This window comes from Trachemys scripta, chromosome 1 (assembly GCF_013100865.1).
Source record: "Trachemys scripta elegans isolate TJP31775 chromosome 1, CAS_Tse_1.0, whole genome shotgun sequence".
Classification (NCBI taxonomy): domain Eukaryota; kingdom Metazoa; phylum Chordata; order Testudines; family Emydidae; genus Trachemys; species Trachemys scripta.
The window spans coordinates 39,789,403-39,808,063 of NC_048298.1; the positions used below are offsets into that span (position 1 = coordinate 39,789,403).

Genomic DNA, 18,661 nt, shown 5'->3' on the forward strand with positions numbered 1-18,661 from the left:
TTCGATCGCGGGCCGCGCTCTCTGGCCCCGGCCCTCGAACAGTTTAAGATCGCGAGAAAACCCCCTTTGTAAAATGGACATGGCACGAGGGAGGACATAACGGACACAGACTGCGCTGCAGCCCACAAGCAAAATGGCGGCCGTTTGGCTTCGCCCTGGCAACCTTGCCCCTGCCGGGCGGGCGGGGTGAGCCCCGTGTAGTGGGAGGGAGGGGAGAGCGGCGGACGCCATTTTCCCAGAAAGGCGGGGACATAGAGGGAGCGTAGGAGGCTGAGAGGAGAGGGGCGGCAGCGGCAGGGGGGGCTGTACACAGGTACCAAGGCAAAGGCGCTTCCCAGCTGGTCCCGGCAGGGTGCCGAGTCGGTCTGCGGAACCCCTCTGCTCACTCCCCTTCACCAATCCGCAGGGGGGGGCGTTGCATTGGTTTGGTTGGGGTAGGAAAGGGGCTCAGCTAAGGGGGAGCTGCTGCCTGGCCGGTGATCATTACAGGTAAGTCTCCTGTTATGAGGATCGTTCCTGCCGAGGGGGAAGGAGTAAGAGTTAAAACGTTAGGGAGGCAGCCATAGGAGCCGAGGAAGAATGGGTGGGGGCTCTGTACCCACCGGCAGCTCCCCTCGCCGCCGCCTCCTCCCCGAGTGGGCCGGGAGTCCTGCTTCTCCCGCCCAGCGCTTGAGCCGGGAAACAACTGTTTCGCGCGGCAAGGCGGTGGGAGGGAGGAGGAAGAGGCGGGGATTTGGGGAGGGGTCCAATAGGAGCAGGGAGGGGGCGGAGGCGGGGCGGGGCCGGTGGCGAGCACCCACCAGTGCCAAGGAAAGTTGGCGCCTGTGGAGGCATCTCTTTACATTTGGGAGGGGTGTGAGGTCCCCTCCCCTCTAAACCGTGAATGATTCTGTATACATTGCTTTGGATTGTGTTTCATGTTGTGTGGGTTGGTTTGAAAATGAAAGGGAGTCGTTATATCTTGTGAATATGGTGGGTTACTGTAACTGAAGGTGCCAAGGGTATTTTTTTTGGCAGTTATGCTGGATTTATGCATTATGATTAAAACCAAACAAACCCAAGAGGGGCTATTATGTGACATACAACATAAATTTCTGTAGACCCAACATTTAATGGCAGGCGTGTGTAATGGTATGATTGCATATTGGATTGTATGCATAAAGCTTAGAAAATAGTCATCTTTATCCTGTATATTTTTGTTTTGTGATACTAAAATGGCTCCTTATAGGCCTAATTTCTCTCCCTCCCTCCCTTTTAACATTTCTTCTGTCCTGTAACCTGAACAAATGGAAAACAGTTTTAAAGTTTCTGTGTCAATTTAAAAGGGGATGATTCTCCCTGCCCCCTTTGTAGAGACGGTAAGGAGCCTAAGGTATGCACCTCTACCCCGATATAATGCAACCCGATATAACACGAATTTGGATATAACACGGTAAAGCAGTGCTCCGGGGGGAGGGGGCAGAGGGCAGGCTCGCACATGCTGGCGGATCAAAGCAAGTTCGATATAACGTGATTTTACCTATAACACGGTAAGATTTTTTGGCTCCCGAGGAAAGCGTTATATCGGGGTAGAGGTGTATTTAAAATACTCATCTTTGCCGCCTTATTTTAGTTTTTTATATCTAGCATTCATGTTTCCTTGTGTGGCACATCTAAATCTTTTTTTATTGAAAGGCATTAGTGGAGTAGACCCTACTGCGGCAGATGTAGGGGAGGAGAAATAAACGATCCAGTGTGTAGTACAAAATAGGGGAGAAATATAATGTAGTTCAATTAGAAAGGTCCTGTATTCTCCTATATTCAGTCATTTAGGAATGTGCAGTAGTTAAAAGCCCTGAGGTCCCTAAAATTGTATACCCTACATTTGATTAAAGTCAGAACTTAAGAATGGTTAGCCTTAGGGCTTGGCTACACTTGCAAGTTAGAGCGCACTAAAGCCGCCCAGTGTGCTCTAACTCACTCCCACACTGGCAAGGCACGTAGAACGCTCTGACTCCGTGGCTAGAGCACTCCTGGTACTCCACCTCAGCGAGAGGAATAAGGTCTGATGCTTCTTGGCTGAGATGCCCCGTCAGTGTGAATGAGGTGTTGTATTACTGTGCTCTGATTTTGGGACATTTCCGGAGGTCAATCCCCTTAAGTCAAATGGCTACTCCAGTAATTGTTTTGAACTCAGCTGTAGGAATGTGCATATGCCCTTTCAAAGCTCCGTTTCTGACAGCCGGCATGCTTATCTGCTCTGCGACAAAGCAAACATTACTTAGGAATGTTGCTTGCTGTCAGTGTGTGAGAGAGAGAGGCTGGGAGTGAGGGGGGTCTGAACTTACAAGACAGCATGGTGACACACTCTCAGCACCCCAAAAACCCACTCTCTCTCCCCACATACAACACACTCCCTGTCTCACTCCACCCCACCCCCCACATTTGAAAAGCATGTTGAAAAGCCAATTGAACCCTGGGATAGCTGCACATAATGCACCGCTCCCAATGCCACTGCAAGTGCCGCAAATGTGGCCACGCCAGTGCATTGCAGCTGTCAGTGTGGACAGACTGCAGCACTTTCCCTACTGCGCTACCCGAAGGTTGGTTTAACTCAAAGCGCTTTACATCTGCAAGAGTAGCCAAGCCCTTAGTTTATTTACATCATCCTAAAGGAACTAGTAATGAAAAGGCTTTTTTGCTTTTTGAGACCTACCTCAGTGAACTGAAAGAGATGGCTAACATAGGTAGGATACCTAAATGCTTGACCATAAACATTGTACATTTTAAGTTACTTATGGTAAATGTGGAGTAAAAATTGTAATTTCCCTCTTTTGTCCTTTAGAGATTCTAAAAATGGTGGCCCTATGCTGATGTTGTGGTAATCTAATCAGCTCGGGTCCTCCACACCCCATGCAGTGAGTTTGTCTGTAGCACATTACTGGCTTGTTATGTTTAAATGAAAAGGCTGTTTTCTTCAAATCATATTAGTTCAGACAAGAAATGGATGTGTGCATGGTTCCTCAGTTGAGGAGCAGGATGAAGGGGAGTGCAACAGAGTTGTAAGAGGGAGGAATTGATTTTGTAACAGACTTTTCTCTTCAGAAAAATGACTTGTAATATTAGTCACTGTATATCTTATTATTTCCCTCCTTTAGTGTGTGTGTATGTTTGTTCCTTCACCACTAATAACTTGTCCTGTAAAGTTCAGTTTAATATTACCTTTATAGACAAGGATATTTTATTTTATTAGCTGTATAAAAACACATACAACTTATCCTAACCTCTTGGCACCCTTTTTAATTATGTAAAAATGAGATCATACATAAAGGCAAAACCTGCAACCTCCATCATATATAACACTAGATAATCAGACCTTACAGTAAGAAATAAAGTAAAAATCTTCCTCCAGAGCCTCCCTAAAACATCCTTTCCCCAAGAATCTCTCTTTATAAATGTAGAATATCTTAGGCTATGTCTACACTACAGACCTTACAGCTGATATAGGGTCTCCCATGTAGCTGGCTGTCCTGAGAGCTCTCTTGTTGGCATAATTAAACCATCCCCAATGAGCGGCTTTAGCTATGTTGGTAGGAGAGTGTCTCCTGCTGACATAGCGCTGTTCACACCAGCACTTTTGTTGATGAAACTTTTTCACACCCCTGACTGACAGAAGTTTTACCGACAAAAGTGGTAGTGTAGACAAAGCCTTAGTTTCCTTCCCTATTCACGGTAGTGGTGAAAATAAACAATTTCTTCTGGTATCAGCAGACTTTTGACGTTGTTGCAGCTGCTTATCAGTCACCTATTCTGTTACATTCTCTTAGTTGGCTATTAATAGGCTTGGCAGAATTACATTTTTATTATAATTTTGATGGGTAAGATCAATGTTTATTTTTAAGCATTTAAAAATTTTTTTATTGAGTTCAATTTTCTCAGTTGTCGAACTCAGGCACAATAATTGTTTAATGATAGTAGGCGTTGAGATTCAAAAAGTTAGCTTTATACCCATTAAAACACATTTTCAACATCACAAGTCAAAATATAAAAACTAAATATCCTTATTTGAACTGTTAAGGTCCCCAGCACCATTTTTCTTATTTTACCTGTCTGTAAACGTTGATTATTGTCAATGGAAATATTTTTTCATTGGTTTGTGTGCACAGAGAAATCAGCGTTTACTGACAAAAATCTAATTCTTCCAAGCCTGGTTATAATGTACAGGTCCTGAAGTAATGAGGAAGTTTGCATGCATCTGTTTCTTGTCTGCACTAAAATGCATAGGAGGATAACTTTTAATTATACTGTGTCTGTAATTTGCACAGGTTCTTATGTTGACATAGCTTGTGTCTCTAAAAAGATGTTACTAAACGATAACCCCATTGGCAGCATAACTTCAGATAAACTTAAGAACTCCTCAGTCAACAGCCCTTTCCCCTTGTTTAGATTATCTTCCAAGCAGGAAATATTAAATGCAAGTTCCAGTAGTAGGAGGTAGTAGTGTGCAAAAGGGCATAGATTCTGCTAGTACTGTAACAGACAATGTTTAATGATAACCTTTTGACAACTCATTATTTACAAAACACTGACACATCATGGTATTTAAAAAATCGAGTACATTAGTGATGATTAAAATAAAATTCCAAAGTTGTTAGAATTATTGCATCTTTGTGAAATAGGAAGATAGAATCCATTAGGAAAAAAACAGTGCTCACTGGCAATCTTTCTTATCAGATAAAATGTAGCTTACTTATCTCTGGCTATTTTGTTGTCTGAATTGTAACAAGGAACCTCTACTTTCTTCGCAGGTATTTAATGCGATCCCTTTAAACATAAGTCTGTAAGTGGTGGCATGGGCTGTGTTTGGAAATCTGTTCGATTTGTTCTGATGTAGTTCCACTCATTTCCCCCCCCATTCCCTTCTGTCCCCTGGTTTGGTCTGATTTGATATGATTATCTACTTTCCTGCTCAGGCTTCAAGCTTTAATATTTACTACCACATTTTTGCTACTCCTAGTAGCATTTAGCTACTCCTAGTTATTTAATATAACAGTTAACACAGCAGTTACTCTGAATTTTTTTTAATGCTGCCTTCTAGAGGTATATGCATCTGAAGAAGTGGACTGTAGTCCACGAAAGCTTATGCTCTAATAAATTTGTTAGTCTCTAAGGTGCCACAAGTACTCCTGTTCTTTTTGCGGATACAGACTAACACGGCTGCTACTCTGAAACCTTCTAGAGGTGTGACCTCTGAGGTTTTTGATAGTTAAATGTCACATTTATTGGTTTCTAAATACACATCTCTTCAAAAAAGAACACTTTTTATTGTATAAAAAGCTTAAGTGCTAAACTTACTTGTTTAACCAGACTCTCAGCATTAGTCAGATTTAGCAATAAAGATTCATACTTACCTTGTAACTTTTCTTTTCACAAAAGGATGTTTTCCTAATTCTTAGTACAGTACAACTAGTGGAAAATGTAGATGTAGTGTAATGGGGAGGGAAGGGATTTTATGCTGTGGGACTCTTGCCATGAGCAAGAGTTAGATTGTCTTCTTTTGTTTTCTACCTTATGAAAAGTATATTGCCTGTGCAACCTAATTTGAACCCTTTGTGGTATGCATCAGCATCATCTCCTTTTTTCAAGCAAACGTTGAGTAGGGGCGACTTTTGTAGGTTTCTTGCCTTATGTTGTAGCTACCTAGACTGCCAGCCACCCCAAGGCTAGGCCAATTTTACAGATGGAAAACAGAGGAACAGAGAACTAAATGACTTGTTGAAGGTCACAAAGGAAGACTGAAGTGGAGCAGGGATGTGAAGCCAGGTCTTTCATGGCCTAGGCTAGTGCCCATATCACCTAGATTATCCTTCCTCTCATGTATGCCTTATGATAGTCTTTACTTATATGGTTTCATTCCATTTTTTTCCTCCTACAGGATCCTTGCATTGTTCTGAATGGGTGCTTTTTATCTTCATTCAGTGGCTGTGGCCCATATTTCATGTACTGCACACCATCCAAACCCTATAAAACAGAATTATTAATTTCCTCATGGATTTTTCTATGGTCTCCATAATATCTGAGTTTCACAAACATTAATTTTCACAAATCCCCCTGTGAGGTGGTGGAATCCCCATTTTATAAATGTGGAACTGAGGCACAGATACTTTAATGTAAAAGATAGCCACTAATTCTGGGAACCCAATTTGAGATGCTTTGGACCTGATTTTTCAGAGCATTTACTACTTTTTAGCACTGTGTATGTTCAAAGCACAGCTCTCATTGACTTCAGTTGCAGCTGTGAGTATTCAATTCTTCTGCAAATCAGACACCAGGGTCTCAACTCATGTACTCAGAAAATGAGGAACACACATGCAATGTTCCTGTGAAATGTTTGTAAGTGTCTTGCTCAACATCACATAGGAACTCAGTGGCAGAGGCAGGTATAGACTCTAATTCTCCAGGACAGCATTCAACTGCATTGACCAGGAGACCCTCCTTATCTTCCTGCAGTCCCCAACTTCATTCACTACACACCTTCCACCTTCTGCAACAACTGAAGCAGTTGGGGTGCAGGAGGAGTTTGGGGTGATAGTGGTACGCATTGAGGTCAGGGCAGGCTCCCTGCCTCCCTGCCCTAGCCCCCATGCCACTCCTGGAAGCAGCTGGCACCATGTCCCTGTGGCCCCTGGGGGGGAGAGGGGAGGCAGAGGGCTCTGTGCGCTGTCCTTGCCTGTGGGTACCTCCCCCAAAGCGCCCATTGGCCGCGGTTCCTCGTGGAGCTCTCTGCCCCCCCTACCCCAGGGGCCGCAGGGACACTTCCGGGAGCGGCGCAGGGCCCGTGGTGCCACAGGGGTGGCAATCCCCTGGGCCAGATCCGGCCTGCGGGCCGTAGTTTGCCCACCCCTGCTATATATCATTGAATGAAACTCTGTTTATTGAAGAGTATAACATTGAGTATGATCTTGTGACTAATTGGTGTTTTTATTTTTAATCTCACTTAGATAAAGCAGCTATGCCTGTTCAGGTCATTGATGGCGCACCTGAAACTCTACTACCAAGCCACCTGCAGAAAGTGGATTTAAAATACCTACAATGGGGTTGTGATCAGGCCAACAAATACTTTCAGGTAACTTACTAGCAAGAGGGTGTTGGTCATATTAAAAAAAAAATATGCTAAATGTACAAGGCATGTGTAAGCTCCCCTTACATGGCCCTGGCATCTGTATATCCTCACTGGCATCTGTATATCCTCACTGGATCTAAGTAGTTGTTTACACACCTTGAGTGAAATCTTGGTCCTACTGAAGTTGGTAGTTTTACTCTGTATAGATTTAAATGTTGAAGGATTTTCTTATTTAACTATAGATAATGCATATAAAACACATTACCATTTTCTTTATAGCATTTGTATTCCAAAAAATTGCAGTTTTGGGAGTGGTTTTGGGGCTTGATTAAATAAACAATCAAACAAAGGAAAAAAACCAACAAAAATCACCTAACCAAAAATGACAGCACTATGGATAAAAATCACTTTTCTGGTCTGGTGATTTTTAAAGGCGTTTCACATTTCTTGTACAAAGCAATGCAGTCTCCCAGTTATGAAGACAATTATTCTAATAGCAGCTACCACATCAAAATGTAATTGTTTTTTCTCTTTATTCCCTTGCCATAAAATGTGCTACATTGATAATAGCAATGTTTGGTTGCCAAGTAGTTAGTTGTTCCAGACTGGGAAATGTAGGGGGTATGGAGCAATTCACATTTAGGAGTGTGTTCTCAGCTTCAGGCACAGAATGTTAGTGAAATAGACACCTTAGATCTATTTCTTAAAATGTGAGGCCATATTGCATTCTTCTTTTATCAAAATGTTTAATAAGATTTCTGTGAATGTAATTTTAAATCCCTTTTATCATCCCGAACACTTGGGGAATGGGAATCAATATCCTAAACTTTCATTAGGTCTGCTCTGAAAAATCATCTCTGTTTATAAGAAAAAGCCAAACAAGCCATACAGTTCAAACTTTCTATCATTGTTTTGCATACTGTGCACATTCGGAGAAAGGCCCGTGATATAGAGATCCATTTCCCTTAAGGTGTGGTGATACTAGTGAGATCTTGGCACAAGCCAACTGACCTTATTGTTGTTTCTGTGGGGGGCTGAACCTGCAGACCAGATCACTGAGTGCAGGGGTGGCCAACCTGAGCCTGAGAAGGAGCCAGAATTTACCAGTGTATATTGCCAAAGAGTCACAGTAATATGTCAGCAGCCCTGCATGTGCCCCTCCCACCCCCCCGCTCCCAGCACCTCCCTCCCACTGGCTGCCCCACCGATCAGCACCTCCTCCTCCTCCCTCCCTGCACTTCCTGATCAGCAGTTTTGTGACATGCAGGAGGCTCTGGGGGTAGGGTGGGGGAGGACCGAGGGCACGCCAGGCTCAGGGGATGGGGCTGGAAGGGGTGGAGTGGGGGGAGAGCCTGTGGCAGAGCCAGGGTTTGAGCAGTGAGCACTCCCCGGCACATTGGAAAGTTGGTGCCTGTAGCTCCAGCCCCAGGGTCGGTGCCTATACAAGGAGCCTCATATTAACGTCTGAAGAGCTGCATGTGGCTCCGGAGCCACAAGTTGGCCACCCCTAACTGAGAGTAATAAGGGGAAAGGGGAAAACACAGGAGCTTAAAAGAAAGAGAATTCAGTTCTCCTAAGTGCTATCATGTTGTGTGTGTGGCCAAGAGAGGTCTTGGCCTCCTTTCTCTATATTTTTTGCGTTGTCTTCAATCATCCATGTCCTAGTTGGTTTAGTCTGCAGGAAGGGTTTCTTGTTGCAGTTTCTTGAGGTGGAGTGAATTATTCCCAAGAGGATGAGAGGAAATATTTTGAGAATTGAAGAGAAAAGGGACATGACATCCCACACCCCCTAAAGTCTTTCAGGAGAAAAAAAACAGTCCACATTCTCCTAAGTTCTGGGTTTCTCCTTTCCTCCCACTTATGGATATTTTTGTGCTCTTTGGAGTATATAGACTCTGGCTTTTCAGCCTGCCAAGTAACAGCCACTTCTGCAAGCAAACCTGACAGACTGTACAGAATTACTGGACATGGAGTAAAATGTTGAGGCAGACAAAAGCAGATTCTAACTTAGGAAATATTTCTGCCAAAATCTACATCTGCAGTAGGAAAGCAGAATATTTAGTGTCTCTGGTGATAGTGCAATATTTTAGCTGATTGTAAAGGAGAAGCTAGATACAATCACCTTCTAGGACGCTTGTCTCACATTGAGAGAGCTTGATTCTGCTGCCGCCTCTTCTGGGAATAAGCAGGTAACCATGAAAGAGTTGTTTGGCACAAAACAATACAGTTAGCAAACTAATCCTTTTTAATGTGGAAGCAATGTTGAGTGCTAAGTGCTCTGGAGAATCCAGTTTTGCATGGCTAGCTCTGAGCAACCCTAAAATAGACTGAGATCATCTCAGTGGTTGAACTCCATAGTTACTATCGCTCTCTAGAGGGATTACCATGTTGCAGAGCTAAAAGGAAACGAGCCAAATCAATTTTTAATTTTTCTGGCCAATGTCTAAATTCATTTTGTCCTCAATGAATTTATCCTCAATGAATTTATCCAAAGGTGTTAAAGGAACACAAGCAACATGAAATTTAGTCTAGTTAAATCCTCTTGCTACAGCTGACCTGAGTCTCCCCACTGTATTTTGTAGTTTTACAATCACATTTTCCTTTTTTTTTTTTTTTTTTTTTATTAAAAGTTGCCCTCCCCTTTTGCTGTATGAAACTGACTGGACAGGGGAATCGGTGAAACTGACTAGATACGAAGTACTAAACTGCAAAAGTAGACCCACTAATTTTAGATGTTTGTTTAGGCATAAGTTTTAAAATATTTTCAGACAAAAATTTGATTTTCTTAAGTTGAACTGCCACTTGAAATGAATGTCCAAGCTATTCTGTTGGAATGTGTTACTCTGGAGACTATGCACTGTAAACCATTTTTCCAAAGCTTTTCACAAAGGTGTTTGGATACATGAGGGACAGTGCTGTGAAAGTGAGCATGTGCTGGGCAAAAGCCCAAAACACATACTACTTAATGGAACACATTTAACTTTTCCGCACACCTCCTGTACTTCTTCAGGAACATTTGGGGAGAGCTTTAGGAGTGTAAGTTTTCTAGTGGTAGTTGGGGAAGAAAGGAAGTGGGGAGATTCATAGCTACTCCAATGAAAGCCATCTACAAACAGTTCTTGCAGTGTCAATGCAAATACTTAGGCCTTGTCTACACTTAGCAGGGATCGACGCTGCTGTGATCGATGCAGTGGGGCTTGATTTAGCGGGTCTAGTGAAGACTCACTAAATCGAACATAGAGCTCTCTCTGGTTGACTCTGAGAGAGTCGTACTCCACCGTAACGAGAGGAGTAGGGTAAGTTGATGGGAGAGCATCTCCTGTCGACGCAGCGTGGTGTAGACACCGCAGTAAGTCAACCTAAGCTACGTTATTCACATAGCTGGAGTAGCGTAATTTAGGTCAACTTACCCCGGTAGTGTAGACAAGCCATTAGTATTGCTTTCCTTGTTGGTCATTGTAATGTGCAATGTTTGGTTTCCTGATACTTTTTGCTATGTAGGACACTTGGATTAGGACAGCTCCTTTTCCAAAGACAGGTACAGCACCTAACAGTGGTGTAATTTTGTCACTATCAAATGTAATTTTAAGGATGTAGAATACATAGTATGTATCTGCATCAGTAGAAATGCGTAAACCATGAGGCAGACTTCAATCGAAAGCCCACTTGATTTATGTCACAAAACTGGATTTTGTCACTTTACCAGAAGACACAGATAGGCTTCTGAGTACTGAGGTGCAAAAAGAAAGGAGGGAAAAAAAACCAAACCAAAACACACACACCATGGTAAGATGTGCCCAGATGCTGCATGAGTGGTTGGAGTAAAATGGTTGTTTATATCAGCCAGATGCACCTAATTTGAAGCCGTGCAAGTACTTAACCTTCAAGGCTTCCTACTTAGATAATCAGATCTCTTTCTAGTAAACCAGCTGCTGAGGACTATATCGCAGTGAAAGCACAACTGGATTGAATGAAAAGGACATTATTTAGCACAGAATGTTTTCCAGACTTGAAAGTTGTCTTTAAGTGCCAGTCCACAGTGCAAGCGATTAAATCTTCTTTTTACGTTCTGTCAGTGGTGCTCAAACTTTTCCTGTTGCGTGGCCCCCACCCCCACCTTACCAGTAATGGAATCGGTCTGCAGCCTCCCTCCATTACTGCACTGTGTGGTGCTGGGGGCTGAACTGGGGAGAAGCTGGGGCTAGAGGTGAAGCTGGCCTGGGGGCAGAGAGGGAATGAGGGCAGTGTTGGGCTGGGGTGGAGCAGAGCTGCAGCCGGGGTCACAGCAGCGTTGTGCTGGGGGAGAGTGGGGCTGGGTGCAGCTCCTTTCCCAGTCCTGTGGGGGGTGGGCCAGGCCCCGCTGCAGGGATGCCTCTCGCCCTCTCCCCCGCATGTTCCTCTGCATCCCCCCCAGGGGACCACTGTTTTATACTAATACTAGATGTTAAATGCAGGGGCATGAAACCAGAGAACTTAGGTCAGTATATAGTGCTGCAGCAGAATGAACTCAAATGAAGAACAGTTCCCTCCAACAAAAGTTCCAGAACACTTATTCTTGCTCATTTGTTTTTATTAAAATTTGGAGTATTTTTTGAACAACTTGTACCCTGGTTATCCTATGCTTGTGTCAAGGCTCATTCCCCACTCTGACACTTTGAATGCAGAAGGTGGGGGCCCACAAGGATTGTAAAAATTAATACTGGCCACTCCAGGCTTGTATTAAGCTCCCAAGGTTACAGCTTTTCTCTGACCTTGTAAGGGTAGATGCTGCCACCAGCCAAATGGAAAACTCCTTTGAGAACTCAGGAAGACTCACTTGGGAATTCCTTCCTGTGGGGGTACTCTCAAGCACTTTCACCCCCCTCTGGGGAAGAGCTGAGAAAGAAAACAAAGGAAATCAGCTGTTGCCAGCAGCTAATTAAGCAACATGTGCACAGATCTCTTAGGACACACAAATCCAATCCTGTTCTTAAAAAAGGTAAATTTTATTAGAAACAAAAAGAAAAAAAATACACCTGGAAACTCAGGCTATTGCTAGATTTAAAAAAAAAAACAAACCCACAAGGATTAAGCATCAAGAATAACTTTCTTGAGCTCCAGTTTAAACAAAAGCGAAACAAAAGCATTTGGGGTTAGCACAGCTGAGTCCACAAGCCATAAAGAAATAAAAAGAGATAAACCTAATCGCATCTTCCTAGACGTTTCCTGATTTACTTACATATCTGGGATTTTAAATGAGTAGTTCTAGATATGATACCAATGATTTTTCATACCTGGCCTCAAGCTTCTTACAGCATAGTTGCTCCCTGTCTGCCTTTCCCCAAGAACAACAGACAGACAGACAAAGGGGAAGTTTTTTCTCAATTTTAAAAAGTTCTAGCCTTCCGACTGGCTTTTTTGGTCATGTGCCCATTCCCTTTCTTTTACCTATGCATAGCAGGGAGACTTTTTAACCCTTTACAGGTAAAGCAAGTAGAGAACAGCTCTAAGAGAGTTTTTATAGCTAACTGGCTGGCTGGGTGTTCATAAAAGGGAGCTCTCTCCCCTCCCCACCACATTTCTCCCCCCACACACCTTTCATTTATCACAGCTTGTAATTAACTCTTAGGTTGCTTTCTCCCTCTTTTCCCATCTTGAATCAGTTTCTGCTTTTACACTGCTAGCTCTATTAGATTCAATGGAACTATGGATTCCATAACTGATGTTACTGACAGCAGGCAAAATTTGGTGTATTTTTTTTTAACAACTTGTACACAGGTTATCCTTTGCTTGTAATTTTAAATAAATCCCCAAATTAAAATATGAGTGGAAAATCTATTTCTTCAGGTACTTTTAGAGACATTTCCAGTACTTTTATAAAGCATTGTTTAGTGGTTGCTGGTGATTAAAATGTGCATTTATGACATTTCATGTTGCCCCATAGAACTTGCCATCTTTCTCCTGAAAAGTGGCACTATTACCAGGATAAAATATAACCGATGTTACAACTTTTTCTTAGTTTTGTTCTAAATGAAACACTATTGCTGCTTTGGCAATAAAGCTGTACAATATGTTCTGAATCACTATTCTATTTGAAATATGTTGGAGATTAGGGGTAGTTGGATTTGTTTTATTAATTATATTTTTAGAAAAAAATCAGGAAGAAACATTATTTGGATTAAAGTGGAGATTTCTATTTCAGTTACTGGTCAGTCGCCCAATGCTGTTTATTTCTTAAAGTGTCTGTAATAGATGGCTATTGATATAGCCTATCCTCATTTAGCTTAAGTGCCTCCCTTGACAGCTGTTTCCACTGCTTAACACTGTCTTCTAATATTTAACCCACACTTCCCGAGATGCGATATAAGACCACTATGACTCTTTCTGTCCTGGTTGGCTGGCAATAACATATCTGTCATCTTGGTAATGCTTCTTTTGTGTGTTTATAGACCGTTGTCTTTCTCCCTCTCTATTCCAACCATGTTTTCTCCAGACTGAACATACCCAGTTCTCTTACAGATAGATAGATAGAGATTTATTTTTCTAACATTATCATGTTTTTCTTCCCCCTGAACCATTCTCCATTTTGTTCTATTTTTAAAATGGACACAGCACTATACCTGCCTAGTGTGGAGGAATGCACTCAGTTGACTTACATGTTCTGTTAATTAACCTTTATGGTAAAATCCCATTTCCGCCCCCTCCCATTCATTCATTCTAAGCAGCTGTCCAGTATAACTAGAATTGGAATGCAATGATATAATTCTGTGCTTCCATTTGACTTCAGCGTAAACGTAGTTTGATTGTAAGTAGGTTCCTTTCTACAGCCGAAAAGTATTTGCAACATTGACACAATGGTGTGATTAAACTCTAGAAGCCCTGGGTTTGGATGATACCACTATTCTAATCAGTTCTCCACATCTTAAATACATTTATATAGAGGATTATTTATTCCCATATGAATTTCTTTACTTTTGTCTTTTGTCTCTTGACTCTAATTTCACACGCATCTCAATACTTCCCTCCAGAATATTTTCAATCCTTCTGATTATCCTGCATCACCTCTTCAGCCACTTCTTTTACCTCTGTGAATTAGCCCTTCATTTGCCCTTAACTAGCAAAACCTACCTTTGTAGTTACCTTCTTTAAGTACATGGCCTACATTTCTGAGGTACTCATTAGCATCTGTGTAGCAATTACTGAGAGTTGCTTATGTGTCTGTTTGTCCACTTGAATCTTCCACAGAAATAAAATTTATTTTTAGTGCCTACACATTTTTATCTCCTGGTTTGTAACTCTCAGTTAATTATTTTGTTATGCTCCTCCTGTCTAAATATTATTTCCTATATTTGGAGTAGCTACTGTTTTCCTGCCTTCTCTGGTTTACTTGCTTTAGTTAACTTCTCACAGGATATGTGCCTCTTTTCTCTGAGTGGAAAATCCAAGAACATATGTAAAAAAGGAAAAAATATATCAGACATAATGAAAAGCAGTGATTATTTTAGTTTTGGTTACCTATTAGCCACTTGTTTTCTTCCTCTATTGTTGCTCTAGCCTAGATGATTAAATTGTTCAATATCAAACACCCTCTTAGACCTGACACCTTTTGGTTAAAATTCACTTACTGGCTCTCATATCTTCTTAACCTTGACCACCAAATTACTCTAAACCTCCCCCCACAATCTGTTTGTCAGGCCACGATAACATTAATTCATGCTGGACGCTCCAGACCAAAAGTTGGCTTTGTGCTTTGAAGCATCTACTAGTTACTTCTGTTGCAGTGACCCAGAGTTGCTCATCGCTTTATTTTCGAGTTTTTTGTTAATCAAAAAAAAATTTTTTTTCTCTCTTCTTTCATTTCAGGGAACAGTTATTCTCTCCTACCCTTTAACTAAACTTGTAAATGGAACAGAATTTTTCAAGATTGTACTTCAAGGTATTCCCATTTAAACATACAATTGTTTACTTTTGCTGAAGTTACTAATGCATCTCTTAAAATTTTGCTATATCAGTATTAATAAACCTTGGGAAAGAGCTGTTTTGTTGTGTTCAGTGCTTAAAAAAAATCTTTGTATACATTCCCTCAGAATATGGTATTTTAAATTTACTAGCCACTGAGTCATTTGAAACAATGTGACTATAGTGCTTCAAGAGACTTCCTGTAGTTATGGAACCCTGTAATCTGTTGTTATAGATTATTCCAGCAATATATTACTTTTATGTACCATCTTAATGCTGCATTTCTTCAGTTTGTAACCACTTGAAAAACTGAAGAGCAAAGTGTATCAAATTCATTAGTAATCACCATAGTTGATACATGGAAACAAAACATTTGTTGTGGCAAATGTGCTGACAGAAGATATAATGTATTGAGTCCTATTCCAGGTTGAACAGATTAAAGCTATATCTTTAAGTGATTGACTTGGATTTAAAAAAAAAAAAAGAGAGATTTAGTAGTCAAGACTAAACTACACAGCTAGAAGCTGAAACAAAAGATGAGGAAGGGAAAGATTGCCAGTGAGATTCAAAACAACTGCTGAGAAGCCCAACTCTACCAGTTCCTGTGGAGAAAGAATGCAGATGGTGTTCCTAGATGCTACTCAGGGGCTCTAACTCTTGTATTGGACTCTGGCAATTCAGCAGCAGCGTATTATCGCATAGGCCGACAAATTTGCAGGGGCGACAAATTTATAATAAGCAGCATTTTTGTAATCGCGGCATCAGTGACGCCGCGATTCTACCAATCATATTGCGTATTGAAACCACCAATGATGGCGCGACGCCATTTAGTAAACATACTTGCGAGAATCCTAAACGTTAATAATATGACCGGAAAGAAGAAATTAAGTGGTTCTCAGTTTTAGATCCATCTGCAGTCCCGCGCTATAAGCGAAATCATGCTATACGGACGCGTGTTCAAGCGAGGGTCCGCTATACTTGTAATTTTATTTATAATAAAACTTGTAAATGTACAATTATTTTAATGATATTTAGATTCATTTTAGTTCAAACAAATTTGTAAAATAACTAAAACAAGTTCGTATGGGGCCAGGGACGGCAATTATTTCAGGGCCTAGGGGTGGCAAAATCATTAATCTGCCACTGCAATTTAGTGTCTAAGTTTTGAAGTCCCTCTCATGGCCCAGAAGAAAATAATTTTATTTCTGTCTTCCTCCTTCACACTTTACTTCTCCTCACCCCCATCCTGTCCTCCACTGGAGAATCTCTGCTACTTGACTCCTCTCTGTCTCCTGGTTGTTGCATGAGGGTAGGGAAGGGGGTGCTAATCTATTACTCTAATCCTTGAGGCTGGAGAGGTATTTTGTGGTTTTTGTCCTCTACTCTCTAGTTACGTTTACACTACACATCACTTTCAGCAGCGTGTTGTGTACATGTAGCTACATGCCAAAGTGAAAAGCACATTGTGTCCACACTGCACGGTGTAGCTAGATGATCCAATGAAAAGCTCTGGCAGAGGGGAGACAGCAGAGAAAGGCTCTATCAATGGGGAAGCAGCAGGACACCGCGCTGACAAAAATAGCAGTGTAGATGGGGAGGCATGGCTTGGGTGAGTAGAGAGCCTTATAGGGTATGTACTTGAGTATATACGTATTTGAGTATATACAAACACCCTTCAAGCATGTCTTTATTCTACTCGCCTAAGCCATGCCTCACCATCTACACTGCTGTTTGGACCTGTGCTACAGGAGCTACATGAATATGTACACTATACACCCCTGAAAGGCATGCAGTGTAGATGAAACTTATCTGTAGTGCTGATGCTCCTAGCAGCAGCAGGTGAAATTGATGCAGTCATTGTCTGTTTCACTGCTACCTACTCAGGTCTGAATAGGCCTGAAACCTCCCCAGAGTTTTTGTTAATTTCACTCTGCTACCGCTCAGGATATCTGTGAGCTTCAGCAGAGGCACTAGAATTCTTTTCAGTTTTAAGAAAATGACTGTATCGATTGACACATGGATGGTTATTTCTGTAACCATAACAGCTAGAAATATGTAAAAAGCAACAGAGAGTCCTGTGGCACCTTTGAGACTAACAGAAGTACTGGGAGCATAAGCTTTCGTGGGTAAGAACCTCACTTCTTCAGATGCAAGTGGTGGAAATCTCCAGAGGTAGGTATATATCAGTGTGGANGTCTGAATCTGTAAAAAGCAACAGAGGGTCCTGTGGCACCTTTGAGACTAACAGAAGTACTGGGAGCATAAGCTTTCGTGGGTAAGAACCTCACTTCTTCAGATGCAAGTGGTGGAAATCTCCAGAGGTAGGTATATATCAGTGTGGAGATATATATATATATATACCTGCCTCTGGAGATTTCCACCACTTGCATCTGAAGAAGTGAGGTTCTTACCCACGAAAGCTTATGCTCCCAGTACTTCTGTTAGTCTCAAAGGTGCCACAGGACCCTCTGTTGCTTTTTACAGATTCAGACTAACACGGCTACCCCTCTGAAGCTAGAAATATGTTTTAAAATGAAAGCTTAATTATAGCAGATATTCATACTAAGGTCTCCTAGCTCCCCAGGGAAAACTTCTTGGTACTTACAAGTGGGTGAAAGGACTTTTTTCAAGTCATGCATTATCTCCATATAAAATAGTGATATAATATATTATTTGCTAATACAGAGAATTAAATATAACTTGGTAGTGTATTCTATCTCTAACATAAATCATCCAAGTGGAAGCTTTGTCACTTCTGTGTTTAATATACATTGATTCTTGTACATGCACATTTTAAATTGTGATCAGACACATGAAAAATATTCTATTTCATATAGCCAGTATTGTTTGTATAGCTGCTTTTCTGTGCCTTTTAAAATATTTATATCAGTTTTCATTATTCAAATAAAAATGTGTACTGCGTTGTATAGAAAAATGTTTTTGTAGAGACTTTTCCTCACCATTTTGGTATAAAAGGGTTGTAGTAATCTGGATTGTTTTTGCTTCTCTTTATAGAATCAGCGAATTCATGTTCAAAGACCAGCACCATCAATGTTTTATTCTTTGGAAGGTTGGCAGACGATTGTGGGAAAGTTGTACATCAAGGGGTAAAACATTTTTATTTCTTCCTCTTTCTGAGAGGCTTTTCTAAAGATCTAGCTTAATTTACTATTCTGTCTAGTTTGTATGGCTTTCATTTGAAATAGATTTTTAAGAGACATATTGAGCCATTGTTAGAAATATTAACTAGAAAGGAAAACATAGTTTTGATTATGTTAATTTCTTATTAACCCAAAAAGTAAACTAAGAACTTAGTTATTTTATATTGTCATAATACTGTCCTGTTTACCTAGCAAATGAATGGGGATGAAAATCAGTGACTCAGAGGCTGCCCAGTTATGAATATAAGTAATATTTATGTTGTAGTTTGACGTAGATAATAGATCTAATCACTGAGTTGATTTAAATGACACTATTAATCAAACAGTGTTTTGAAAATGCCTAAAATTGTGTAACTCTTACTATTTCTGCATATAATTAGTGTACCTTACTCTGTGTGGATAAAGAATCTAGCAGTAAAATATTCATGCAATATAATACTGATGCCTACCTCTTGTATAT

General features: G+C 41.2%; 1 protein-coding gene across 3 annotated transcripts in view; it reads left to right on the forward strand.

Moving 5' to 3' along the window:
• Window positions 1–252: 252 nt before the first annotated feature.
• POT1 (protection of telomeres 1) overlaps window positions 253–18,661 on the forward strand; it is a 156,476-nt gene continuing 138,067 nt past the window's right edge. For 2 of the 3 annotated variants that reach the window (XM_034767918.1, XM_034767927.1), the window contains exons 1-4: window positions 253–489; window positions 6,981–7,105; window positions 14,945–15,017; window positions 18,056–18,147. In XM_034767918.1, coding sequence (XP_034623809.1) covers window positions 6,992–7,105; window positions 14,945–15,017; window positions 18,056–18,147 — 279 coding nt within the window. In that variant the 5' untranslated portion in view covers window positions 253–489; window positions 6,981–6,991. Of the gene's footprint in view, window positions 490–6,980; window positions 7,106–14,944; window positions 15,018–18,055; window positions 18,148–18,661 lie in introns of those variants that run through there. The other variant, XM_034767935.1, reaches the window with a different exon arrangement.